Below are 26838 nucleotides of genomic sequence, written 5' to 3'. Positions count from 1 at the left end.
CTTCTGTTTTCACTACAAGCGCCATCGATGGATCTACTTCAAAAATAAAATATCAGATTTCCTTTTGCATCCGCCCATCAGAAAATTTCTCCTCAGAGCAGTGTACGTCCAGGTTCCTTTTTCTATTCAGCGGGAGTCGACTCTGTCTTCCTCAGACTTTTAATTGAAAAAGTTTTTTTCCAATCTTCCAAAATTGATTTTTTTTTATATTTTAACCTTTTGATTTCTATATTAAGGACAGACTGACAAAATTGGCCTTAAGATGATTGTTAGAATAATGGAAATCTTAACCGGTAGGAAGGTACATGAAACGGATGGGGGCAATAAAGGGTTTGTTTGGCAGAGCTCTAGCTCCTCCAAAAACAGCTCCGGCTATAGCTTCTCTGGTGGAGCGGCTTCTCTATTTGATAAAACGGCTTCATCTAGCTGTTCAAATACAGATAAAATATGAAATGACCACAATGCCCTTCTTTTTTTATTTTTTCATTCTTCTTATTTATTTTTTCCTTTCCTTCTCTCCCCTTAACCTTTCTCCCTTCTCCCGCCCGCCTCTCTCCCCGCACCTCCCCGTCCGGTCTCCTGTCGCCACCCAGCCGCGCCGGGGCCGCTCCCGCCGCCGGCCTCTCACCCGCCGCGCCTTGGGGCCCGCCGACGCCTGGCCTCCCGCGCCGCCGCCACCCAGCCGCGCCGGGGCCGCTCCCGCCGCGCCTCGGGGCTCACCGCTGCCGTCTCTGCCTTGGCCCGCCGCGGCCCGGCCTCCCACGCCGCCACTACCTCCGCCGCTGCCGCCGCGCCATGGGCCACGGGTTCCTGCCCCGCCGGCCGCCGCGAGGAGGCGCAACGCGTGAAGAGGCTGTTGGATTTTGCAAAGGGAAAGTAATCTCTGACCGCGCGCCTGTTGAAGAATGAGCCGGCGACTCATACGCAATGGATTGGTTAAGGGAATGAAACTCATCGGAGCCGTAGCGAGAACAAGTCTTCGTAGGGCGATTATCACTCTGGGCTTATTAAGCTTAAGAATATTACTTAATAGGAGAGCTCACCCTTTATTTACACCAACCCAATCTACAATCAAAACAAATGTCAAAGAGAAGGTGATAAGAAACAAATCTAGCGAAAGCTAACTGTTAGCTATAAATAAAAGAATTTTTGGGTCTGCTTGCTCTGCAACAGGCCAACAGCTACAGCAGCTGCGGTCCAGCCATAACCGCTGCCGCCCCACAGCTGCTCTAGCCGCAACGAGCTTTCTCTCTCTTCCTTGAACTGGCTAGCTCTAGTGATACGTTGCCTCGTCTGGCAGATACTTGTTGCGTTGCCACTGTTATAGCATCTGTGTCTCTTTCACCTTCCATCCTTCCCGGTGAGCGGCAACAGTCCGCAAATCACCATTAGCCAATTACCAGGACCTGCGCCGACGGTCAACCACCAGCACCCGAGCCGATCAGTGCTTTATTCACCATCCAACTGGAGACTGTTCTGAGTTTGATCAATTAAATCTGTAGTGAGATCAAATATGCTTTTGCACCTAGCATTACCCAGGGAATTCACATGCTCCTGGCACAGGAGGCAACCAATGAACCAAATACCATGTTTTGAACGTAACGCGTAAATGAGGAAGCCCCCGTAAAAACTTTCACATTTATACGGTTATACCGAGGCACTCTTAACAGTACACGATTGATAAATTTTTGAATCCCCTAGGCTAAAGTTTTAGTCCCATCACATTCGATATTTGAATACTAATTAGAAATATTAAATATAGATTAATTGTAAAATTAATTGCATAAGTTGATGCTAATTCGCAAGATAAATCAATTAAGCCTGATTAGTCCATGATTAACATATGTTTACTGTAGCACATCCCGAACAACCATGGACTAATAAAGCTTAATAGATTTTTCTTGCAAACTAGCCTTCATTTATGAAATTAATTTTGGAATTAGTATATATTTAATATTTCTAATTGGCATCTAAACATCTGATGTAACATGATTCTTTTAGCCCCTATCGTCCAAACAGGTCTCGGCGAAAGTTGACCATTAGGGCCCTGTTTGGATCCTTCGGATTAATAATTAGTCATAGAGAATCTTACTAATCTAATAAGATATATTAATTCATGATTAGCAGATAATTATTGTATCATCATGGTAGCAAATTATAAATTAGTTTTATCAGTAATCTATATTTAATACTCATAAGTATCAAGATTCCTCCAAACTAATTATTAGTCCGGAGGATCTAACAGAGCGCAGGCGTGGCAGTCTGACAGAGAGTGTCTAGAGCTCAGGGGTAGGGACGGTTGAGCGTTTGGTACTGGCCTTGTATAAAGGCAGTTTACAAAACTAATTCCACAATTCCTGTGCTACTTCGCGAGACGAATCTAATGAAACCTTTAACCGCATGATTAGAGAAAAGTTATTGTAGTATTACTGTAGCCAATCAGGAATTAATTAAGCTCATTAGATTCGTCACGCAAAGTTGCACTCATCTGTGAAAAGGTTTTGCAAATAAATTTTGTTTAGTAATTCATGCATGCAAAATTCTCTTGTAGCGCAGGTGAGCTAGCAAGAACCAAATATGACCTGCATGCTGAACTGCGAGAGTAGAAAAACAAGAAGATAGTGGTGGCATAAAGGATATCAGAAAAAAGCTTTCGGAAAAATAGAATCATAGACGAATTGTGAGTCTGTCTTTTTTTATAAAATAGGAAGGTTGTCTCCTGATTACTCCTTCCGTCCTAAAAAACTCTTGTTTTAGCTTTTAAAATAAAATTTATCCAACAAAGAGTATTTGTTTAGCTTGCATTAAGGTTTCTAATTAAAGCAATGTCAAATACCAAGAAAAATTGTATAGAAAAAAATGCATAAAGCCAATCAAATACTTAGTAAATTCTTTTTTCTTAGTTTCATTGCATGTACATTTATTGAGGACATAGAAAACCAAATAAAAAGTACAGTTTCCAATTACAATTGCTATAGTAATTAGGGGCAACAAAATCATTTTTTAGAAAGAGTAATGTGCTTGAAATTTTCTAAAAGACCAATCCTTTTGGCGAAAGAGAGCAATGCAAAAGAGCAAAGCGTTCGGCAAACGGTTCTCAAGAGCTTTCTCACAACTTAAGGAGGATACTGCTTACTACAACTTAAATCCGGGTGTTTGTCACTCAAAAAAAAAATCCGGGTGTTTGAAAGAGGAGATAGTATTCTCTCTATTTTTATTTACACGTCACATTATGTTTATTCTAAATTAAATTAGCTAATATTGATTAAATTCGTAAAAATAGTAATATTTACAAATACCAAATTCGTTTGATAGAATCCACCATAGTACTCCCTCTGTTTTTATTTACATGTCACATTATGTTTATTTTGAATCAAATTTAGCTAATTTTGATCAAATTTTTTAAAAATAATAATATTTACGAATACAAAAATTGTTTGATAGAATCCAATATAAAATATATATGTTGATAGTGCATATGTGGGTGTGTATAGTTATTGCTATATTTTTCTATAAACTTAGTTAAAGTTAGTTAACTTTAATTTAAAATAACTTTAATACGATATGTAAAAAAAATAGAGAGTAGAAAAGAGGAAGAGGAAAGTCTGGATCTCCAGTGTCTGCAGATATTTCGGATGCTCACGTGCTGCCATTGGGAAGAAAACGAAGAGCACCCACCATTCGTGGTAGCGTTGGATTCTTCCTCTTCCAGCACGACAGGCCTTGTTGCTCTTATCTTTTGTAGAGTGCATCACGGTAGCTTGATTTCTTTTTCTTTCTTTAATTTAATACGGAAACAACTGAGTATTAATTTTTTTTCCCGAAAACAGTACATAGACTAATAATCAATAGAGTCCATGGAGACGACCACCACCGGTAATAGTCAGTGAGACCGACCGGCAGAGTAGGACAGGCTGACGGTAATCGAGTTCCAGCAAGACGGCAATCGAGCTCCTTTGACCTTCCAAGGGCGCCGCGCCGCGCCCCGCTCCTCCCATCCGGGCCGGACCTTCTTTTCATCTTCTTGGTAAGTGATTTGCCTGGAAAGGGCTCGTCTCGAAAGGTATCGCCTTGCTTCTTAATCGGATCCGAATCGGCCATTCATGTTTGTTTATTTACTCCAGGCAATTACTCATTCAGTTGCTGTTAATCCTCCTTTTATTTTAGCATCCTATTCAGTTCAATCCAGTTCATAAGCTGCCGCTGCCGCGGACAGCAATGGGGTTTGTCGAGGAGACCAAGAGATCCCTGACGGTTGCCCCCTTTGAGTGCGCCTGGGGCGAGGAGCTTCGCTTCGGGGAGCCTGGCCGTGGCTGCGTCGCCTTCGAGGCATCGGCGCACAACGACGTCACCCTGGTGTTCCGCCAGCAGCCTGGGAGCCAGCACTACCACTACAAAATGGACAGCAGCCGCCACTACACTGTCATCTTGGGCAGCCACAGGAACAAACGGATCAGGATCGAGGTGGATGGAAGCACTGCTGTTGATGTTGCGGCCCTCGGCCTGTGCTGCTCCTCCTCCTTCCAGGCCTACTGGATCAGCATCTACGACGGCTTAATCAGCATCGGCCGAGGAAGGCATCCCAACAGCAATCTCCTGTTCCAGTGGCTCGATCCCGATCCCAACCCAAATGTCCAGTACGTCGGCCTATCCAGCTGGGACAAGCACGTAGGGTACAGGAACATAAGCATTCTCCTCCCATCAGCTCCTCAAAACAGCATACTTTGGAGCCAGATGGAGCATGCATACGTTCATTCTGAGCAAAGGTTATGCTGTGGGAAACGAGGCACGAGACATGATTCTGAATCTGACCAAATGCTACTTGCAGACTTTCTGGAGAGTTGGGACTTCTCTGATGCTATATTTGTGGTTGGCGCTGAAAGAAAGGTTGTTCCTGCACACAGACTTGTCCTCTGTGCTTCTGGAGATTTTCCTTTTCAAGTATTGGATGGAGCTACCATTGAACTTCCATCAGTATCCTACCCAGTTCTCCACTCGCTTCTTGAGTATATCTACACAGGTTCTACACAGGTAGTAAGCTGCTTTGACTTGTTATGTCTGCTCTTTCTCAAAATCGACCAAGTCTGGAAACTGAAAAGCCTTCATTTTGTTGTCTGTTCAGATTGCTGAATGGCTACTAAGTTCTCTGCTCGAGTTGAGCTCGCATTTTAAAGTCAAATCATTGGTAAAGTGCTGTGAAGAAGTCATTGTCTCTTTGGAAGCGGATAAGAAGTTTTCTGCGCCTGGCAAACTCTTAAAATTATCAAGTAGCGGATTTCAAGATCATAAATTTGGTTCATCCCCTCTCAAAGGCCCAGTTAATTCACAGAAAATTGGACAGTTCCTTGCACATGGCAAATATAGTGATATAAATATCTATGTTAATGGACATGGTCTTGTTGCCAAGGGTCACAAGCTTATCCTTAGCCTCTGGAGCATGCCGCTTGCCAAGGTACACTCGTTTTCCATTTTTACTTCCTGCGTCAGATTCAAATCTCGGTGTCATTAAGTGTTATGCATCATGCATATAGTTGGCTAGTTGCATAAATAAAGTATGAGCACAAACATGCAGATGTTCACAAACGGTATGAAGGAAAGTAGTGCCTCCGATGTCTTTTTCGAAGATGTTCCTCCGGAAGCATTCTTTCTCCTCCTTCAGTTTATGTACCACGGGGAACTTAAGGTGGATACCCAGGATATATCAGTGTTGGTGCAGCTGCTTCTATTATCAGATCAGTTCGCCATCACTGTTCTTCAGTTTGAATGCTGTAAACAAATAATGGAATGCCTTTCAGAGGTACCTATGTTTTCTTCCATATAGAAACTACACCAAGAAAACTTACTGGTACAACTTAGTGGAACTAAAGACTGCTTATGATGAGTAATTCATTTCACCAGTTTGTATAACTGTGTTGTTCTTAAAAGGCACTTGTGACACTTCATTCTGCATGCATTCAATTGTCCGTTTTGCAATTACTAAAAGGCTAAAAGCTATATCTTGGCTATTCAAGACTTGCAGTGGCATGTGGTAGTCGTGACAATATGTAGTGGGGGCATTTGTCTCAGAAATAAAGGATATGAGATATTAATACATTCCACATGCGTTATACATGCAGGGTTCCCGTGTCCTACTGGAAGAAGCTCATCCAACAAGACTAGTTTCTAGTTTTATTCCAAATTTAAGGGAAATGGCTTCTGCAAATTGGGTGAACTTGTAGCTGGTTCAGTGTAGACTGACTCCTGAAAGTTCATTGCAGGACACAGTATGTTCAGTCTTACAGGCAGTTTCATCAATCCCATCTTGTAAACTGCTTGAAGAAATATGCAAGAGGAATTTTGCAACACACTTTGATTATTGCACAACTGCTTGCACGGACTTTGTGTTGTTAGATGAGGCAACGTTTAAGGATATTCTTCAGGCAAGTAATATCACTGTTTTTAGTACATCATCCTATTGCAGTCACTAAATACAAATGGTGTCCTTGGGAACATAGATTAAGATGTTTATCATGATTCAGCATTACCAGATAATCAAGATGTTAGTGGCCTAATGCTAAATGGCATGTGTTTATCTTGAAGCTATAGTAGATTGCCAGGAGCCACTTCGCATAAGCTTGGCAATTTTATGAGAAAAGAAACTTGTGGTTTATAGTTGTATCCGCTGAGGTCCTTCACTTTTATCAGTTCTGTTGTTGCATTTTATTGACAAACAAATGTGACTTAGTTTTTGGCTTTATCCCTTGGTAAGCTTTTCTGATTACAAGGCTTGCCAATTAATTATGTTAATATCTCCTTATTAATAATTTTTGTATATATCTCTATGTGTACTCTGTTGATCTGATGAACCTGTACATTAATTAAACGTCAGGGAAAGAGGAATTATGAGTTTGGATAGGAATGGAAGTAAAATTTGCTCTCCAGTTCTTTTGGTTCGGACATGGTTAAGATTTTCTGGTTTATATATTATCATTTCAGTTATCATTTTACATAAACATATGAATCTGTGTTAAATACAGCCTAAGTGTGGGAAGTTGTACTTGCAAAGAGGACTCACACTATTTGCGTTGAATAGACTAAAACACTGAAACTAGTAGTGAGGCATTTCTTTTGGCATTGGTCATACTAGTAGTAATTTTGCAGCATGGCGATATGACGGTAACATCGGAAGAGAGGGTTCTGGATGCCATCTTAACATGGTGCATGGGGACTTGTGAAACTTTTTACTGGACTTCAGTAGATAAGCTCTTGAGAACTTCAACACCTGAGCAACTCTTTGGAAAGAGGCTTTCCGCCGTCGGTAATTTACTGCAGTCTGTGAGGTTCCCTTTGATGCAGCTGCCAAAGCTAATGAGGGTACGTGTTGCTTTTTGTGTTATACCTGAAGCTTGTGCCGAATAATTTGTTTGGATTCTTATAGTGCTTGTTGCTTCTCTGCAGATGGAGAGAAGTAATCTGGCGAACCACATTCAAGCATTCAGACAGCTGGTTAGTGTTGCTTGCTCCAGAGTTTAATCTTTTCAGTTGGTGCATGTTTCTGGACTGGAAGTGTACAACCTGATTACTTGTTGGACCACAGGTTGCAGAAGCGATCGAGTTCTCTCATGCTGGACAATGGATGTCTACATCATATGAATGGTGAGTATGTGTTGACTTGGATCTGACTGGAGTAAAGATTGACGGTATTGCGGGCTGACTGATATTTGTACGTGAAACCTAAATCTTTCAGCGAGAGATTTCAGCACAGGCGCTCAAGCTATAAAGAGCTCCAGTATATCTCTGATGGTGATAGCAATGGTGTTATCTACTATGCCGGAACATCATTTGGAAAACATCAGTGGATGAATCCTGTATTAACCAAGGTAGGGGTGGGTGGGTGGGGAGCTTGAGGCTATTCAGTGCAGTAACTAATAAGCCTGGTTTATCCACTGATGAGCATCTATCTATTTCTGCAATTAGAATATCACTGTGGTGGCAAGCAGCCCGAACTCCAGGCACACGGATCCGAAGGCTTTGGTTTCAAAGAATTACCAGGTATGATGATAGCATTGGGAATTATGGCTGATAAACGGAGCACATTTTTCTGGTGGTGGAGCAATATTAAGAATGATATGCATGTGTCGACTCTCTAGGGGACATGCTTTGCTGGGCCTTGTATTGAAGATGGAAAGAAACTTTCTTGGTGGATGGTAGACATCGGGAAGGACCACCAGGTTGGTGCCTCAGTTATATAGCTTGCTTGCTAATACAGGACATACAGTAGTGAAGTGATGAATTGTTGTGCAGCTGATGTGCAACTGCTACACGGTGAGACAGGATGGCTCCACAACCTTCATGAGGTCCTGGGTTCTTCAGGTACCCGCAGTACTTTCAATTATATTCCTTGCTGAATCTTAAATGGGGAGAGGCTGAACTACACAGTGAAGCTGATGAGTCTCCATCGCAGGGATCCATGGACGGCCGTAACTGGACGAGCCTCCGCGTCCACGACGGTGATGCGACCATTTGCCACCCCGGGCAGTTTGCGTCGTGGCCCATCGTTGGCCCGCCGGCCCTGCTGCCCTTCCGATTCTTCAGGGTGGCCCTGACGGGCCCTGCCGCCGGCAGCGTCTCCAACGCTTGGAACCTCTGCATTTGCTTCCTCGAACTCTACGGCTACTTCCGTTAGAAGAGGACCGGCCGATGATGTATAGCTACTCTGCCATGTTTTTTATTCGCTTTGTACTCACCACCCCGTGCGTGCGTGTGTGTGCATGTATATCAAAAGATGCTGTATATATGCTTTTTGAAGAGGAAAAACATGTTGGCAGTGTTGATAGAGATTATCAAATGAATAACAGAGATCTTTTTTTTTGTTTTTCTAAAACACATTGTACAAAAGTAGACATATGATTGTTATACTGTTTGAAATCAAGTCAACCTAGGTGTACAACCCAAAAGCAGATAAAAATTGGGCACCACCGTACCGCTGCATAATTTGGGTTGCATTTAATTTTTAGAAAACTCTAGAGGGACCCACTTCTGCCAATTCAGGTTCTCCAGGGCTGGTTTGCATTCAACTTTTAGAAAAATCTAGAGGGACCCACTTTTAACAATTCATGTTCTCTAGGGCGAGGCATGTGATTCTGCATCCATGAAAAAACTTAGCTCGATTACATGTCCGGATGACAATGTTCTCAAGGTTTTACATTCGCCACGAAATCTGCATCGGCAGTCCGCGGTGCTGGGGCTACCAAGGTGCCTTAACGACTGGATTCTGTCACGTAACTGATACTAACATAATCTAAACTGTCCACCATAATTTTTTATGTGCCATTTCTATCGTGACCTATTCGTCTTGGAATATGGGAGGGCCCATACATCTTCGTCGGAATTACAAGATTTTAACGATACATACGCTGCTTTTGTGGCATATGATAAGTGATTTTTAGAAAAAAACTAGAGGGGCCCACTTCTACTAATTCAGGTTTTCTAGGGTGAGACATGTAATTCTGCATCTATGAAAAAAAATCTAGCTCGATTCCATGTTCGAATGACAATGTTCTCAAGGTTTTGCATTCCTAAAAAATTTGCATCGGCAGTCCGCGGTGCCTTAACGGCTGGGTCGTGCGACGTAACTGATACTGACATCATCTAAACTGTCCACCTTAACTTTCTATGTGCCATCCCAGCAGCAACCAACTCGTCTTGGAACATGGGTGGGCTCATACATCTTCGTCGGAATTGCAAGATTTTAGCGATACATACACTGCTTTTATGGCCTATGATAAGTGATTTTTAGAAAAATCTATAGAGGCTCACTTCTGCCAATTCAGGTTCTCTAGGGTGAGGCATGTGATTCTGCATCCATGAAAAAAAAATCTAGCTTGACTACATATCTAGATGACAATGTTCTCAAGGTTTTACATTCGCTAGGAAATCTGCATCGGCAGTCCGCGGTACCGGGGCGACCAAAGTGACTTAACGGCCGGGTTGTGCGACATAACTATTATTGACATCATCCAAACTGTCGACCCAAACTGACATCTTCGTCGGAATTGCAAGATTTTAGTGATAGATATGCTGCTTTTGTGGCCTATGCTAAGTGATTTTAAAAAAATCTACAGGGGCCCACTTCTGCTAATTCAGGTTCTCTAGGGTGATGCCTGTGATTCTGCATTCATTAAAAAAACCTAGCTCGATTTCATGTTCGAATGAAAATGTTCTCAAGGTTTTACATTTGCCACGAAATTTGCATCAGCAGTCTGCGGTGCCGGGGTGACCAAGGTGCCTTAACAGCTAGGTTGTGCAACATAACTGATATTGCCATCATCTAATTTGTCCACCCTAATTTTCTATGTGCCATTCCTGCCGCGACTAACTCGTCTTGAAACATGGGTGGGCCCATACATTTTCATCGGAATTGCAATATTTTAGCTGTACATGAGCTGCTTTTGTGGACTATGATAAGTGATTTTTAGAAAAATCTACGTGGGCTCACTTCTGCCAATTTAGGTTCTCTACGGTGAGTCATGTGATTCTGCATCCATAAAAAAAATCTAGCTCGATTCCATATCAATGGTCTCAATATTTTTACATTCGTTAGAAAATCTGCATCGGAGTCCGCGGTGCCGGGGCGACCAAGGTGCCTTAATGTTTTTATGTGTCATTCTTGCCGAGATCAACCCATCTTGAAGCATGGGTGAGCCCATATATCTTCGTCGGAATTGCAAGATTTTAGCGATTCATACACTGCTTTTGTGGCCTATGATAAGTGTTTTTTTAAAAAATCTACAGGAGTCCTCTTTCCCGCGCTCCCTCGTCAGCCCCACTCACTCTAAGCCACTGCGCCGCCGTGCCTCCGTACCACTGAGCCCCCACACGCCACCGGTTCTGCACACTGCCGATCGCCTGCGCCGCCGAGTCCAAGCGCCCCGAGCCGCTGCACCGCTGAGTCTGTGCGTCGCTGAGCCCCTATACCGCCAGCTCTGAGCCCCTGCGACGTGGAGTCATAGCGCCGCCGGTTCTGCTTGCCACCAAGCCCATGTGCCACCGGCTCCCTTCGCCGTCCGCTCCGTGCCCCTACACAGCTGGCTCCACACGTCACCGGGTCCCTGCGCCGCCGGCTTCGCGCCCCACCGGGACCCCGCGCCGCCCGCTTCGCGCTCTGCTGGGCCCTTGCGTTGCCGGCTCCGAGCCCCATGCGACGCGGATCCGCCGGTCATAACTCCGGAGTCACAACACCGCCGGTTGTGCATGCCACCAAGCTCGTGCACCACTGGCTCCCTTTGCTGTCAACTCCACGCCCCTACGCAGCTGGCTCTGTACGTCGTTGGGTCCCTGCGCCGTCGGCTCCATACCCCGCCGCGCCAAGCCCCTGCGTCAGGCTCCGCACCTCGCGGAGTCCATGCACCACCGAATTCCGCACGCCGTTGAGCCTGGGCGCCGTCGGGTCTCAGCGCCACCGGGTTCGCGCGTCGGGTCCTTAGTCATCGCAGAATGGGTCCTTAGCCATTGCGGAATGGGAATGACCCAGCGTTCCACGTTCCGGCTGTTTCGAGATGGAAATGCAGGAACGTTTTCGTTCCCGCAGTGTAAAAATGCATCCAAAATGCTGTTTCTCGTTCCGGGTTCCTCGATCCGTCGTTCTGGGAACTTCGGCGACTATGGTTGGGTCATGCGCCGCCGGCTCCACGCCCCATCGAGCCCCTGCGTTGCCGGCTCCGTCGGCCCTGATTGCCGCCGTTTTCTGCCATTGCTAGCCTCGCACGCCGTGGATGGAAGGAGAGAGGTTGGCAGTTTGGGAGATGAGGATAAGAGAGAAAGGAGTGAAGAGAATTTGAATACTCTTGCATTTTTGATATCTCTAGGAATATGGTGAAATTATAGGAAAAATATCCAATATTTTTCTAGGAAAAGAGTTAGGTTTCTTAGGAAATTAATATTTCCATACGCTTTCTGACTAAACTCTAGGAAAATCATGTTTCCTTAGGAAATTTTGTATAACTCTAGAGAAGTAGAGAAACATGTGTAATGTGTATTCTATAATAATAGTGAATAGTGAAAAGAGTAAAAGAAGCAAGGCAATGCCGATGATATAAATATGATGAAGTAATAGCATGCATGCATGCATGCATGCCACTTGGTACAAGATGGAGATGATGACTGATCTGAGTGGCAAGCTAAGCTCTCTAGCTAGCTAGCCTATAGCCTGGTACGTACATACGCAGATACGCTTGAATATATATACTCGATCATGGCATGGCATGGCATCGCATCAGTTGACGGTGACCTTGCCGACCATCCCGGCTCCTTGGTGCGGCTCGCAGTAGAATCCGTAGGTTCCCGGCACGGTGAGCGTGACGGAGTAGGTCTCGCCCGGCGCGTTGAGGTACTCCTCCTGCGAGATCTTGGCGGCGTCGACGCCGCTGGGCACCTCGTCCTCGTCGAAGACCACGTTGTGAGGGTACCCGGCGTTGTTCTTGAAGGTGATGGCCTCGCCGGCCTTGACGGTGAACTCGCTGGGCTCGAAGACGAGGACGCCTCCGTTGGCGCCGAGCAGCACTTCCTGGGCCATGGCGCCGCCGGCGAGCAGGGCGCTGGCGGCCACGGCCACGGCGGCGGTGCCGGCGGCCTTGCCGAGCGAGGCGCGCACGGTGAAGGCAGCAGAGCGCCTGGCAGCGGCGCGGGCGGGCCGGGAAGCCGCGAAGGAAGGGGCGGTGACGGCGGCAGAGGAGAGGGAGGCCATAATGGTTGGTGGTGGACTAGACTAGAGAGAGAGGGAGAGGGAGAGGGAGCAGGCTATAGGCAGGCCCCGGCGGCAGGTGGAGAGGAGGGAGAAATAGCAGGACGAGAGGTGGCAGCTGGCAGGGGAGGATGAGGCAACGGGTGGCCAGGGACCAAATCCTTATCCCGCCGGCTTATCCTACTTATGGCCGTGCTTGCATTGCATGCCCACGGCCACTCCAGATGAGATGAGAGATCGATGATATGTGGTGGCGTGGGAGTCAGCAGCGATGCCATGCTGCACTGCAGCAGGTGAGGTGAGGTGAGGTCCGCCCCCCCCCCCCCCCCCCCCAGCCCGCCTCTTTCTCTCTTTTTTTTTCTTGTTAAGCAAACTAGCAAGATGTTCGTGTTGTCACGAGTAATATAAATTTTGTCCGAGCATAGATGAGGTCATCAACTTTGTGCCGTGACCACGCGAGGCATTGATTGTTTGGTTCCAATTAGAAATTTGATTGATTTGTCCCGTTCCGATTAGGACTCCGATTTACACATCAAGAAATCATTATTTGTTTTAGTAATAAATAGTAGAGTTAGACGTAGAGATACACCCGTCAACGACACATGATGTACAAAAAGTCAATGTACCGCAGAAACGGTCCGCTCTATATAAATCGGTAAAGAGATACAAATAAAGATATAAAAAACTGGAAAGGAGAATAAATAAATAATAATCCAGGATGAGTTACGGGCCAAGCATGCAGCCCAGTAGCCTGTTGGGCCAAGCAGCAGCACTATAGTGGGCCAAGCTGCTGCGTGTCTTGCTCAAAAAAACAAAAGCGGCTGCGTGTCAGCGTGTGGCCTGCCTTCTGGTTTGGTCAGCGAGGCGACGGCGAGCAAGCAAAGCAAAATCCCCACCAGACCAACCAACCACAACCAAGACCAAGCAATCCAAATCAATCGGGGGAACCTGGCCATGGAGACCCTGCTCGGCGGCGGCGGCGGCGGCCGCGACTTCAGGAGGAGGAGCAGGGCGACGACCACTGGCGCGCGGCTTCGACTCGGGCAAGCGTCTGGGCCCTCGCCTATATAGATGGCCATTCGAGGGGCCTAGCCCAAGCCCGGGTTGGCCCGGGCCCGAACTGATCGGGTCAGGCCCGGAATGACCAGACTAATGGGCCAGACCGTGCCGTCGGGAGCTCCTATCTATATTCCGGAAGGTGAATAGCTATACAACGCACGGCCCGTAGACGGCCCACAACTCTACCAATGACCTAACGCACGAGCAGCCGGCGGCACCAGCACAAAGTGCATGTGGATACAGACAAGGGAGGCTACCTTTTCTTTTAATATGACGTGTCAAATTGTTACGGTCTTTGGCAGGGCTCCGCGAGCGGCTCCACCGCCGGCTCCGGCAGGAGCCCTGCCAAATGGGTGCGCTGACGACGGGCTCCAGGGGGAGCGCTCCAGAGAGCTGGAGCTCTTTTCCCAGCTGCTTCGACGGAGCTGGTGGAGCCGGAAAACATGACTTCATCAGCTCGGGCTCCAGCTCCAGCTCCACCTGTTGGAGGAGCCCTGCCAAAGACCCCCTGTTTCTTTTGCTAAAGATACTCCAACATAGTGTATTCAAAATGCAAACCTATCAACATTTGAAACTACTACGGTCAGCATTTTGAAAACTTAGTTCAACAATTCGACTAAACTAATTCAACATTTTATAATGTTCCGAGAAATATCTAGAGATAGAAATTGTTTCGAAACAAATAAAAATATTTTAGAAAAAATATTTTATATGGAAATGTTTTATCAATATATAAATATTGTTGAACATATATATTCAAATTGTTGAAACGGTTCGTTACAAATATTGATTTTTCAAAATAATATTTAAACAATAAAATATATTCATGTTGGATCTTATTTTGTTGTATAAATTCTAAATAATATTATAGTGCAAACGGATTCCAAATTTTTTCACGGTTTGAAAGAAAATTGAAAGAAAAGTTTAAGATCAAAAGGAATCCATCCAACTTCTGCTTCCACGTTAGCCAGTCATATTTGGACTCCTGTCCACCTCCATCTCACAGCAAGTTGGGTGCGCAATCACCTCCTCCCCCAAGTTTGATCCAGTCCGTTTATTTTGGTCAGCACGGATCTTAAACAGTTGAAGATATCTAACAAAATTTCTTGCGAAAGATGTATAGGTTTTCCGTGTGCCGCCCGCCGTGCCGCAATCTCGGCCCAAGCACGAGCCCTAGGGCCTATTTCGTGCCGAGCTGGCCCGAAAAGCACAGGAACTCCTGTCGTGCCCGTGCCGCCCGACGCCCTCATGCTCGATGGAGCTGGCTGCACTGCAGGCTGTCGCTGCCGTTGTCGCGCCCCCCAGCCGCCGTGCACGCCTCCCGTTGCAGGCTACAGCGCCCCCCGCCGCCGCGCGTGCCTCCTGCTGCAGACTGCAGTGCCTGCCCACGCCGACCCCCGCACCTCCAACTGCAGCACCCGCCAACGCCGCCCCCGCGCCTCCCGCCTGCTGCCCCACCCGCGCTGCTTGCCAGATCTCGGAGGGAAGGGGAGGGGGAGGACCGGGAGGGAAGATCGGGAGGGAAGAAGGCGTGCGATGGGGGACTTGGGGAGGCGAGTGGTGGCGTAGTGTCTGGTGCAGGTGGGGACGTGGGGTGCGTGCGTTAGGGTAAGGGGTGAGTTAGTGGATTAGTGGGCTCGCTGCAGTAGTACCTGCCTGGTCGAGGATGAACGGTTGCACGGCGACTTGGCCGCAACCTACATCTTCCTCTTTTCCTAGGACCTAGGAAGCGAGATATGCCATGAGCCAAGGGAAGTGTGTCGATACGACTCTGTCCAAGTATAGCAACACACTACTACAAAAATGATTTGTAGCAATGCCTCGATTTTTTAGGGGCGGATCAAAATTTGACCCGCTGCTACAAATAGTGCGGAGCTACTGTAGCAGACGACCCACCCCTAAAAATAAATTTTTAAGGGCTGGTTACTGCCTCACCCGTGCCTAAAAATGAGTCATTTGTAGGGGCGGATGAGGGGATGACCCGTCCCTAAAAATATCATTTGTAGGGGCGGGTCATCCCCTCACCCGCCCCTACAAAGTTTGAACACCGGGAGCGGGTAAAAATTTGCTGTCAGGGAGCGGCGGCCACCGGTGGCTTTTCTATTTCTATTCCTTAGCTTAGCGTGTCCTCGCAGCCACCCATCTCTTCTCCCCATCTCCTTTTACTCTCTCTCTCTCTCTCTCTCTCTCTCCCTTCCTCCCTCCCTCCCTCCCTCCCTCCCCATCGCTTCCCCTCCTCCTCTGCACGATCGGCCGGCCGGCGGCAGCGACCTGGATGTAACACCCGGTTTATAAAAGGACATAAACCGAACAATCATATACGTGCCAGGATCAAGTCACACGTATATACAACAGAATGAACAGTATATCACATCACATATCACTTAAAAAGACATAATAAAGCGAGTACGAATGTTATTTATTATATGAATGACAAAATGTCTGATACAGCGGAAGCATAAATACATATACGAAAAACTCTCGGAAGCTGGGCGCCACAGGGACGTCGACTGGGAGACGAACGCCTAGAAGTCCTCGTATTCCTGGTAGCTCCGGGTGAACTCCTCCGCGTCGTCGGGAACTGAGCAGCAGTAGGGTGTCCCCAAAGAGAACAAGAGGAAAATAGTAGAGTAGGCAAGAGTGAGTACACAACTTGTACTCAACAAGTATAATACAAACTATGAGGCTCTAAGGTTGGCTGACTTAACTGCATTAGCTTTTAATCTTGGCAAAATTTTATTAAAGCTAATTACTACAAGTGGATGAATTATGTAACACCCGGTTTATAAAAGGACATAAACCGAGCAATCATATACGTGCCAGGATCAAGTCACACGTATATACAACAGAATGAACAGTATATCACAGCACATATCACGTAAAAAGATATAATAAAGTGAATACAAATGTTATTTATTATATTAATGACAAAAATGTCTGATACAGCGGAAGCGAAGTACAAATACGATAAAAACTCTCCGAAGCTGAGCAGGGCGCCACAGGGACGTCGACTGGGAGACGAACGCCTAGAAGTCTTAGTTATCCTGGTAGCGCTGAGCGAACTCCCTCGCGTCGGCAGGAACTGAGCAGCAGTAGAGTATCCCCAAGAGGAAAAAGAGTAGAGTAGGCAAGAGTGAGTACACAACTTGTACTCAACAAGTATAACACAAACTATGAGGCTCTAAGGTTGGCTGACTGACTGCATTAGCTTTTAAGTCTTGGCAAAATTTTATTAAAACTATTTACTACAAGTTGATGAATTACCATAAATCCAGTTACATAGTAATTAATCAAAATTTATCATGCTACTACTGAGAACCAAACCGAAACCACCAAGGTAACCCCGAGAGGCACCCCCCTCGTCGGAAGGAGATAACCCCACTAATCAAAAGGAGGATCTGGGCCGCTCATGACCGTGAGCACGGCTAGTATACCAGTTTTACACTCTGCAGAGGTTGCACATATTTACCCATAAGTCGTGATTTACGCTAGTTGTTCATCACACTTCCTTAGGTGAGATGACTAGCAAACTCACTACGAGGCCGTTACAAAGGACACGTTGGTAAGGTGTAGCTAAGGAATCAAGCTCCGCAATGATGGTAACCACCTCGAGGGGTACGCAGACCAAGCCTCGTAGCCTGGCCACCATTGAAGCTCACCACCCCCCATGCCCCGTCGGTAAGTTACTCCCGAACCAAAATGACCCAATTAGTAAGCCAAGACCGTCCCATTCCAGTCTTGTGGTAGCGCTGTTGTCCCAGGTTGTCGCTCTATGAACCGGTCCTTATGGAGAGTGGCCAACTAGGCAGTAAGCACCGTGCTGGCCCCCTAAACCATGTTTCTAACAAAACCAATTTTAACGAGATGTGAGCCCCTCAACGGGCCACTCTCAGAATTAAATTGCATATACCATTAATCATATTAATTAAAAAGGACCAAGTGTGTTATAGCGCGACACCTAGCAAAACTAACCAAAATGCAACCCAAGGGATATATATAAAGGATATAAAGTGGCTAGGAAAGTCCTTATAGGCATACAGTATTAAAATGCAGTATGAAAATGTATTTAAAAGTGATAGGTGTTGTTCATGTTATACTTGCCTTCCTCGTACTGCTCCTACTGCTGCTCAAAGTGGTCAGAAGACGGCTGCTCCGGGTACTGGTACTGGGGCTCCTCAGATGGATCAGCGTCTACTCACGAACACATGGCCAAAAGCAAGGCACACAATAAGCATACAAGCAAACACTAACAAAAACTAAGAAACAGTACATCAATACATGAAAATAGCACACAAAACTAGTCTAAAACTATTCTATGCATTACAACGACCGCGTGGACATAAAGAACGCCTAAAACGGAGCTAAAACGCAAAATCTAGGCCTAAAACAAGTTCCAGGGACCTATTTGTAAGAAAACTGAAGTTTTAGGGGGGTTTCTGGGCTAAACCGAGGACTAAAACATAATTAAACCATAACTCTGGGGTCTAACTCACAAAAACAGCAGGCCTGGACGGCGGGTTCTAATAGGGAAAAGCTCAGGGGCCAAAACGATAAAAACAGGACCTATCTGCAATTAGTTTTGAACTAAAAAGGATGGCGGGTTAAAACAGGGAAAAGCCGGGGGCTCTTTAACAAAAACACCACAGCGAACCGGTATCTTCAAATCATGACCGTCAGATCTCGATCTGATGGCTCAAGGCGGCTTGGATCTAGATCTAATCTAGGCCGTAGGCTGCGGATCGAATGGCGGGGATGCATCTGGCGCGGGTGGACTGCGGCGCTCAACCGCTGGCGGCTCTATTCGCGGCGGCGCGGCGCTAGGCTCGCCGGAGTTCATCGAATCCGACGCTCCGGTGGTCAAATCGGCCAGCGCTCGAGTCTAGGAGGTTCTACGCCGCATGAGTAACACACCTGAGGCTATAGAACGGTGGATTAGGGCTCGGGGCGGGGTGCTCAACGGCGAAGGCGGGTCTGGGTGGCGCACCTCGTCGGCGTGGGGTGTCTGGCAAAAGGGGTGCGCCACGGCCGAAAGAAAAACTAGAGCAAAAGGACGGGGTTCCAGCGGTGCTCACCAAAGCTTGAAAACAAGCAAGGAGGATGTGCAGGGGAGTTGGCGTCGCGGACCGGCGGCGAGTCGCGGACGGCGCTCGAGGAAGAGTCGCTGCGGAGGGGATCCGAGCTCCTGGGCTCCACCGTCCAACGCGTGATGCTCCTGTGTCGCAAGGTCGGGGGTCAGCGATTCACGGAAGTTTTCGGCGACGTGAAAACACGGCGGCGGAATCACTTACCGGCAGCGGCGTGCGCGGCGAAGCGAGTGGGGTGCAGCTGCTAGGGTTTGGATCGGCTGCGGGGGTGAAGGTAGGGTGCAGGGAGGGTCTCAAGACTAGTTAAAGGTGGGCACGGGGATCTTGGGCGGGCGTGCGTGCGCTGTGAGTGCGGCGAGGATAGCGGCCGTGATTGTTTCGCGGGGAAAGCGGATCGCGCCCAACAATTTGGCATGATCCGAGCTCGGGAGAAGCTTCCAGAAGGGGTGCGCGGGCTGGCGGGCGGGCCACGGTCTCGGGCTGGTCCATGGCACAAAGGGAAAGGAGCTTGCGGAGCGGACGGAGCGGAACAGAGTATCTCGGCGCGGGGAGGAAGAAAGGAAGGGGGGAATGGGGGTGCTGACCTGCGGGCCCGACTTGCAGAGGCACAGCGGCTCTCGCGCGAGATGAGCCGTCTGCTGGGGCTCGGTGCGGAGGAGGTGGGGCTGGGCCGCGAGTGATCGGACCGGATTCGCGCGGGCGTGGGAGCGATCGGGGAAACTGGGCCGCGCGCGAGCGGGGAAAGGCTGCGGGGCGCCAAGCGGGCCGGAGCGGGTCGAATGGGGAGAAGGCGGGTTGGGCTGCTGGGTGCAGCTAGGCCAAGAAAAAGGAAAGGCCGGGCTGGTTCACTGGGTTGGATTAGATCTGGGTTGAGTTTCTTGTTTTGGGTTTGGGCTGGGTCTTCTTTTCTAATCATTTTTCCTATTTCTATTTCTATCTCAAACTCAAACCAAATGAATTCAAATTTGAGTTTGAATTCACTCTAGCACTCAAACAATTAAAACAATGCTCCAGCATGATGCAACAACAAATTTAAACCTATGATAAAATTTTAATTACTTGAGGAACAAAAATTGGATTAAATGCAAGACTAACACAATAATCCTTAGAAAATTTAAATAAAGCCAATTAACTTTATTATAAAATGCTGAAATTTAAATTAGGGTGTTACAGACCCTACCCCCTTAAAGAAATCTCGCCCCCGAGATTTAGCTGGGCTGGCTAGCAAAGAGATCTGGATATGTCTTTCTCAGCTCATCTTCTCGCTCCCAAGTAGCTTCAGCTTCACTGTGATGGCTCCACTGAACTCTGCACATCTTGATGCGCTTGTTCCGAGTAACCCTTTCTGATGTCTCCAGAATCTTCACCGGATGCTCAGTATAAGTCAGATCTTCCTGAACCTCTAACCCATCCAGTGGTGCCTGCTCCTCGGGTACTCGCAGACACTTCTTCAGCTGAGATATATGGAAGACATCATGAACTCCTGAGAGTCTGGTGGGCAACTCCAGGCGATAAGCAACTTCGCCTTTCCTCTCTAGCACCTTGAATGGACCAACATACCGAGGTGCTAACTTCCCCTTGACATTAAACCTGCGGATTCCTCTCATCGGAGACACCTTCAGGTATACATGATCACCAACACTGAAAGTCAGGTCTCTCCTTTTGCCATCTGCATAGCTCTTTTGCCTGCTCTGTGTAATTCTAAGATTTTCTCGCACAGCCTGAACCATCTGCTCTGCATCTTCTATGATATCAGGGCCAAAGAGCTGCTTCTCACCAATCTGATCCCAATAGAGAGGAGTCCTGCACTTTCTGCCATACAATGCCTCGAAAGGGGACTTCTTCAGACTGACCTGATAGCTGTTGTTATATGAGAACTCAGCATACGACAGGCACTTATCCCAACTAGTACCATACTGAATAGCACAAGCTCTCAGCATATCCTCCAACACTTGGTTGGTTCTCTCTGTCTGCCCATCTGTCTGAGGATGATAGGCGGTACTGAAGCGCAGCTTCGTATCCAACGAATCATGGAGCTGCTCCCAGAACCATGAAGTGAACTGAGATCCTCTGTCAGATATGATCTTCTTGGGCACACCATGCAAACAGACAATCCGGGAGATGTACAACTCTTCAAGCCTAGCACCGGAGTAAGTAGTGTTCATTGGAATGAAGTGAGCAACCTTCGTCAGACGATCCACTACTACCCATATGGAGTTGTACCCTTTCTGAGTACGAGGCAATCCAACAATGAAGTCCATAGTGATTTCCTCCCATTTCCACTCTAGAATTTTCAAAGGCTGTAACAGACCTGTTGGCCTCTGATGCTCAGCCTTGACACGCTGACAGGTGTCACAAATAGCCACGTAGTCTGCCATTGAACGCTTCATCCCATACCACCAGAAACGTTCCTTGAGGTCATAATACATCTTCGTGCTGCCCGGATGAATAGAATAAGCTGTATCATGAGCCTCACTCAGAATCAACTTCCGGAGATCCTTCACATCTGGCACACAGATCCGGCTCTTGTATCACAAGGTACCCTGATCATCTTCTCTGAAATGAGGAGCCTTGCCCTTCTTGAGCAATTCACGAATCTCCTGCAGCTTCTCATCTTCCTTCTGATGCTACCGGATTTCTGCCTCTAGAGTGGGTACTGCCTCGAATATCGCACTCGAAGTATGATGAAAGAAACCCATACTCAACTGATCAAACTCCTCACATAACTCTGGAGGCATCTGGAAAGCAACGGCCATGTTGACATAGCTTCTTCTGCTCAGAGCATCTGCCACAACATTGGACTTACCCGGATGATAGTGAATCTCCAGGTCATAATCCTTGACCAACTCTAACCATCTCCTCTGCCGCATGTTCAGCTCATTCTGCGTGAAAATATACTTGAGGCTCTTGTGATCAGTATAGATATCACACAACTGCCCATACAAGTAATGCCTCCAAATCTTCAGAGCATGCACGACTGCGGCTAACTCAAGATCATGAGTGGGATAGTTCAGCTCATGCCGACGTAACTGCCGTGAAGCATAAGCAATCACTCTGCCCTCCTGCATCAGAACACAACCAAGACCATCCTTCGAAGCATCACAATACACCGTGAACCTCTTGCTCTGGTCTGGCAGAGTAAGGACTGGCGCCGTAGTCAACCTCTTCTTCAGCTCATCAAAGGCCATCTGACGCTCATCAGTCCATATGAATTCCGCATTCTTCTCTAGCAAAGAAGTCAAAGGCTTCGCGATCTTGGAGAAATTCTCAATGAACCTCCGATAATATCCTGCTAAGCCCAAGAATGACCGGACTTCCTTCACCGTCTGCGGTGTCTCCCACTCGAGCACATCCTTCACCTTGCTCGGATCAACTGCAATACCTCCCTTGGAGATGATATGACCGAGGAATGGTACCTCGTCAATCCAGAACTCGCACTTGCTGAACTTAGCATACAACTGATGCTCCCTCAATCTCTGCAACACGAGCCTTAGATGCTATTCATGCTCTTCCTCTGTCTTGGAGAAGATCAGAATATCATCAATGAAGATCACCACGAAGACATCCAGATATTCCATGAAAACCATGTTCATCAAGTGCATGAAGAAAGCCGGGGCATTAGTCAAGCCGAAGGACATGACCGTGTACTCATACATCCCGTACTTGCAGGTGAATGCCGTCTTCGGAATATCCCCAGGACGGATCCTCAGCTGAAAATAACCCGAACACAGATCAATCTTCAAGAATATACGAGCACCTCGAAGCAGATCGAAGAGATCCTCAATACGGGGCAGTGGATGCTTGTTCTTGATGGTAACTGCATTCAACTCCCGATAATCGACACACATTCTCTTCGAGCCATCCTTCTTATCTACTAGCAACAATGGAAAAGCCCAAGGAGAGAAGCTGCGACGGATATAGCCCTTGGCTAGCAACTCATCAATGGTCTTCTTAACTTCCTCATGCTCTATAGGTGCCATGCGATAGGGCCGCTTTGCAATAGGAGCAGTACCAGGCAAGAGATCAATAGAAAACTCGATGTCGCGTTCAGGCGGCATACCTGGCAAATCATCCGGAAAGACATCCGGGAATTCAGACACCACGCGAATACCATCTGTGGGTCTAGCCTCCATCTGATGAAGAAATCCCGAGGGCTCTGAAGCACTGACTGTCACCTCTTGGCCATCAGACGCTGTCAAGTGAACTGCCCGATGAGCACAATCAATTCTGACTCCCCACTTGGCAAGAGTATCCATTCCCAGAATCACATCAATACCCTTGGTGTCTAGGACCCTCAGATCTGCACTGAATTTTACCCCCCTTATGGCTATACTGACTCGAGGGCTAACAATATGGGATCTCAACTCCCCTCCCGGTGAAGAGACTAGCAGATACTTCTTTAATGGGGTGGTAAAGAAACTATGTTGCTCAACATATGACTTGGTGATGAATGAATGAGTAGCACCAGTATCGAAAAGCACTGTAGCTGGATGGGAGTTGACCATGAACGTACCAATAACCACGTTAGGAGCCTCGGCCGCTGACTCGGCCGTCACGTGGTTCACTCTGCCCTGAAGTGGCGCCCTGGGCAGAGCTGGGCGCCCCTGCTGTCCCGCCTGCGCCTTCCGGGGGCAAGCGTTGGCGTAGTGCCCCGGCTGGCCGCAGTGGAAGCACGCGCGAGGAGGTGCCTGCTGTCCGGCAGGAGGAGCTGCCTGCCGTGGAGCCTGAGGTGCTGGCGGAGCTGGTGGAGCAGCACGAGCCGGAGGTGCCGGTAACCTCGGGCCCTGACCTACCTGCTGGTGCTGTCGAGGCGGGTACTGCTGCGGTCTCTGCTGTTACTGCTGGGGAGGCCGATACTGCTACTGCTGGTATTGCTGGGGCGGCTGGAGGCGAGGACGAGTGTTGCTGCCAGAAGCGACGGGGACAATCTTCCTCTTCTTGTCCTCCATCTCCAGGTACTTGCGCTCTGTGCTGAGCGCGCTGTCAACCAGATGGTTGAAGTCGTCGAAGCGGAGGTTGAGCATCGCGTACTGGAGGTAGTCCTCAAGACCCTCCATGAAGTGCTCCTGCTTTTTGCGGTCATCCGCAACCTCGGCAGGGGCGTAGCGAGCAAGCTGCAGAAAACGATCACGATACTCCGTGACCGTCATAGTCCCTTGAAGTGAAAAAGACAGATATATATATCAAAGGATTAATTCATGGTTCAGACGGATAGAACAAGGGGGTATTAGCTCAAAAGGAAACACTGAATGATTATATCTGAGATTACCTACTTTAGTGCAAGGAACTCCTTCTGCTTCATCTTCATAACGCCCGCGGGGACGTTGTGGCTGCGGAACCGCTCCCGGAACTGGATCCAGGTGAAAGCCTCGCGGTCCTGAATTGGGTGGGACTCCCACCAGTCCAAAGCTGCCCCTCGCAGCTGTCCTGCTGCGTACAAGACTCGCTCCTGATCATCGCATTGGGCGATGTCCAGCTGGCGCTCCACTGCACGGAGCCAGTCGTCTGCCTGAAGTGGGTCAGACGTGTGAGAGAACGTCGGCGGGTGGCCCCTCAGAAACTCAGCACGCCTATCGCGGGTCTGCGGCGGTGGAGGAGGCGGCGGCTGAGCGTGGATCTGCTGCAGTGCCTGAATAGTATTGTTCAGGGTGGCCATCATCTGCATCTGGAGCTGAAAGAACTGCTCCGGAGTCAAGGGTGGAGGCATCGACATCCCGGTACCCTGGTTGTTCTGTCCCTGCTGCTGGCCAGAACCGGAACCGGTGCTCCTGGTGTTCACCATCTGATTTGAACAAAAGATGTATGAGCAAAGATATTGTAGAAATAATTTCAGACGGATATGATATCTTTCGGCAAGGAAGACTTTGGCATGATAAAGTAGACATGATAGAGTGGATGGTTTTACCCCCAACGATCTAACTCATTTTATTAATTAATTAACTTTAACTTAATACTGATTTTCATTAAACAAATTTAACTACTAAGCTATGCAATCAACCAAAAATCCAAATCAAACATGTAGCATAATAACAAGCATACAAATTTCACAACTTAGCCGAGTTTAACGTATGACTCGACTAACACATCGCGTCGTAGAACGTGCTATCATATTATTATAAAGGGGTCATCTAGCTTACACCAATGATGGTCAGACGACTTACTCCAGGCCAGAATCTACGGAAACTATTTTATAGAGAGAAATCAAGGCAAGACGAGTAAAAGTCTTGGAATTTCAAGGAATATAATAGAAAAATAGTTTCAGCAGACAAGGGTGAGATAGAAGAAGGCTTAAAACTCGACCAGTTCTATCTAGGCTTTCGTCCTACAGTCGGATATAGCTCTGATTCTGTAACGTCCCGCCTCCCCGAGGCCGGGCCCGCTTACATCTGGCTGCTTTCTAGGACATAGACTGTCCTCACAGACCAACACCAGTCTTTTCTGCACACTTTGTCCTCCGGGAAGAACTTCCCGGTCGGTCACCCATCCCCAAATTTCTCCGGGCCAAGCACGCTTAACCTCGAAGTTCTTTCGAGACCAACTTCCGGAAAAGAAGTTGCAACTTGTTGGTATGAGTATCTTATTAATCCTATTAAGCCTTGGGCCGGGGTGTCACATGCTCACCCCCTTAAGAGACCGACGTCCTCGTCGGTCAAACCCAAGCCAGGAACGTCCTCTCTTGGCCACGTCCCGTACGTCTAGTGCCAGCAGCCCATGTGCCACGTCCGTGCGTCCAGTGCCAACGGTCCCTGTGCCACGTCCGTGCGTCCAGTGCCAACGGCGCATCCCAGATGCCCGCGCACTGACCCGCCACGCGCTCGTGCATATGCCGGTGGCATCTGCGCCCCCATGCGCCCGTGCTCATGCCTCCGCACTTACGCCCGTACGCGCCCGTGAAACCGCGAGAGTTGGCTTTGATACCATTCTGTAACGTCCCGCCTCCCCGAGGCCAGGCCCGCTTACATCTGGCTGCTTTCTAGGACATAGATTGTCCTCACAGACCAACACCAGTCTTTTCTGCACACTTTGTCCTCACTCGTGCACACCCGGGAAGAACTTTCCGATCGGTCACCCATCCCCAAATTTCTCCGGGCCAAGCACGCTTAACCTCGGAGTTCTTTGGAGACCGACTTCCGGAAAAAAAGTTGCAACTTGTTGGTATGAGTATCTTATTAATCCTATTAAGCCCTGGGCCGGGGTGTCACATGCCTAATTTAAATTCCAGCATTTGATAATAAATTTAATTGGTTTTGTTTAATTTTCTAAGGCTTATTATGTTCAGACTTGCATTTAATCTAATCTTGTTTCACAAGTAATTAAAATTTTGCTAGGTTTAAATTCGTTGTTGCATTCATGCTGGAGCATCTTTTTCTTTTGTTTGTTTGGTTAGATTTTTGAATTCAAAATTTATTTGAATTCATTAGACTTGAGTTTAGTTAGAAATAGAATAGAAGTAGAAATAGAAAGGGGGGGACCCTGAAAACCAGAAACCCATCCAACCCTTGCGGCCCAGCCCAACCATTCCCTGAGCCAGCCCACCTCCTTTTCCCCTCACCAACCTAGCCCAGCTCCCCTCTAGGCCCGCCTGGCGCGCAGCGGCCCAGCTCCCTCCCACGGCCCAGCCACACCCCGCGCTCCCTCTCTCCTGGGTCCAGCTCCTCTCCCCACCTCCCGTTCGGCCCGCACGCCACGCTCGGCTCGCCCACGCGTCACGCCCCGCCACTGACAGCTCCGGCCCACCGGTCAGCTGTTTCCCTTCCACGACGCGCCTGCGGAACGGCCAAGCCGCGACGTCCGCCGTGACTCCCGCAGCTTTCCTTCCCGAGCCCGGACCCCGAGATCTCCGGCGCTACCCCTTTAAACCACCCTGCAACCCCCCTGGTACCCTAATCCCCATCCCGCAGCCGCCGCCACAATTCCAGTTCCACGCCGCATCTTGCCGCCGGAGCAGGACCTCTGCGCCGCCGCGGCCATGCC

At 48.0% G+C, this 26838-nt stretch overlaps 2 protein-coding genes across 5 annotated transcripts; one reads left to right on the top strand and one right to left on the bottom strand.

The window, feature by feature from the left end:
* Nucleotides 1-3691: 3691 nt before the first annotated feature.
* Nucleotides 3692-8831, top strand: LOC120702307 (BTB/POZ domain-containing protein At2g30600-like). 4 transcript variants are annotated; one of them, XM_039986029.1, is made up of 14 exons: nt 3692-3756; nt 3831-4063; nt 4168-5031; nt 5123-5452; nt 5573-5797; nt 6258-6419; nt 7141-7353; nt 7438-7485; nt 7577-7635; nt 7727-7859; nt 7957-8031; nt 8130-8210; nt 8284-8352; nt 8444-8831. In XM_039986029.1, exons 3-14 carry the CDS (start codon nt 4219-4221, stop codon nt 8663-8665), a joined length of 2430 nt encoding a protein of 809 aa, XP_039841963.1. In that variant the 5' UTR covers nt 3692-3756; nt 3831-4063; nt 4168-4218; the 3' UTR covers nt 8666-8831. The 4 variants fall into 4 exon arrangements, with proteins under 4 accessions (XP_039841963.1, XP_039841965.1, XP_039841964.1 ...); XM_039986030.1 differs by lacking the exon at nt 3692-3756 and having other exon boundaries at nt 3776-4027; XM_039986028.1 differs by lacking the exon at nt 3692-3756 and having other exon boundaries at nt 3777-4063; nt 8444-8827.
* A 3215-nt stretch (nt 8832-12046) lies between these two features.
* Nucleotides 12047-12914, bottom strand: LOC120702306 (plastocyanin, chloroplastic-like). The gene has a single exon (XM_039986027.1). It carries the CDS (start codon nt 12722-12724, stop codon nt 12254-12256), a length of 471 nt encoding a protein of 156 aa, XP_039841961.1. The 5' UTR covers nt 12725-12914; the 3' UTR covers nt 12047-12253.
* Nucleotides 12915-26838: the final 13924 nt, after the last annotated feature.

This window comes from Panicum virgatum, chromosome 4K (assembly GCF_016808335.1).
Source record: "Panicum virgatum strain AP13 chromosome 4K, P.virgatum_v5, whole genome shotgun sequence".
Taxonomy (NCBI): Eukaryota; Viridiplantae; Streptophyta; class Magnoliopsida; order Poales; family Poaceae; genus Panicum; species Panicum virgatum.
This window is presented reverse-complemented; position numbering and strand designations above follow the sequence as displayed.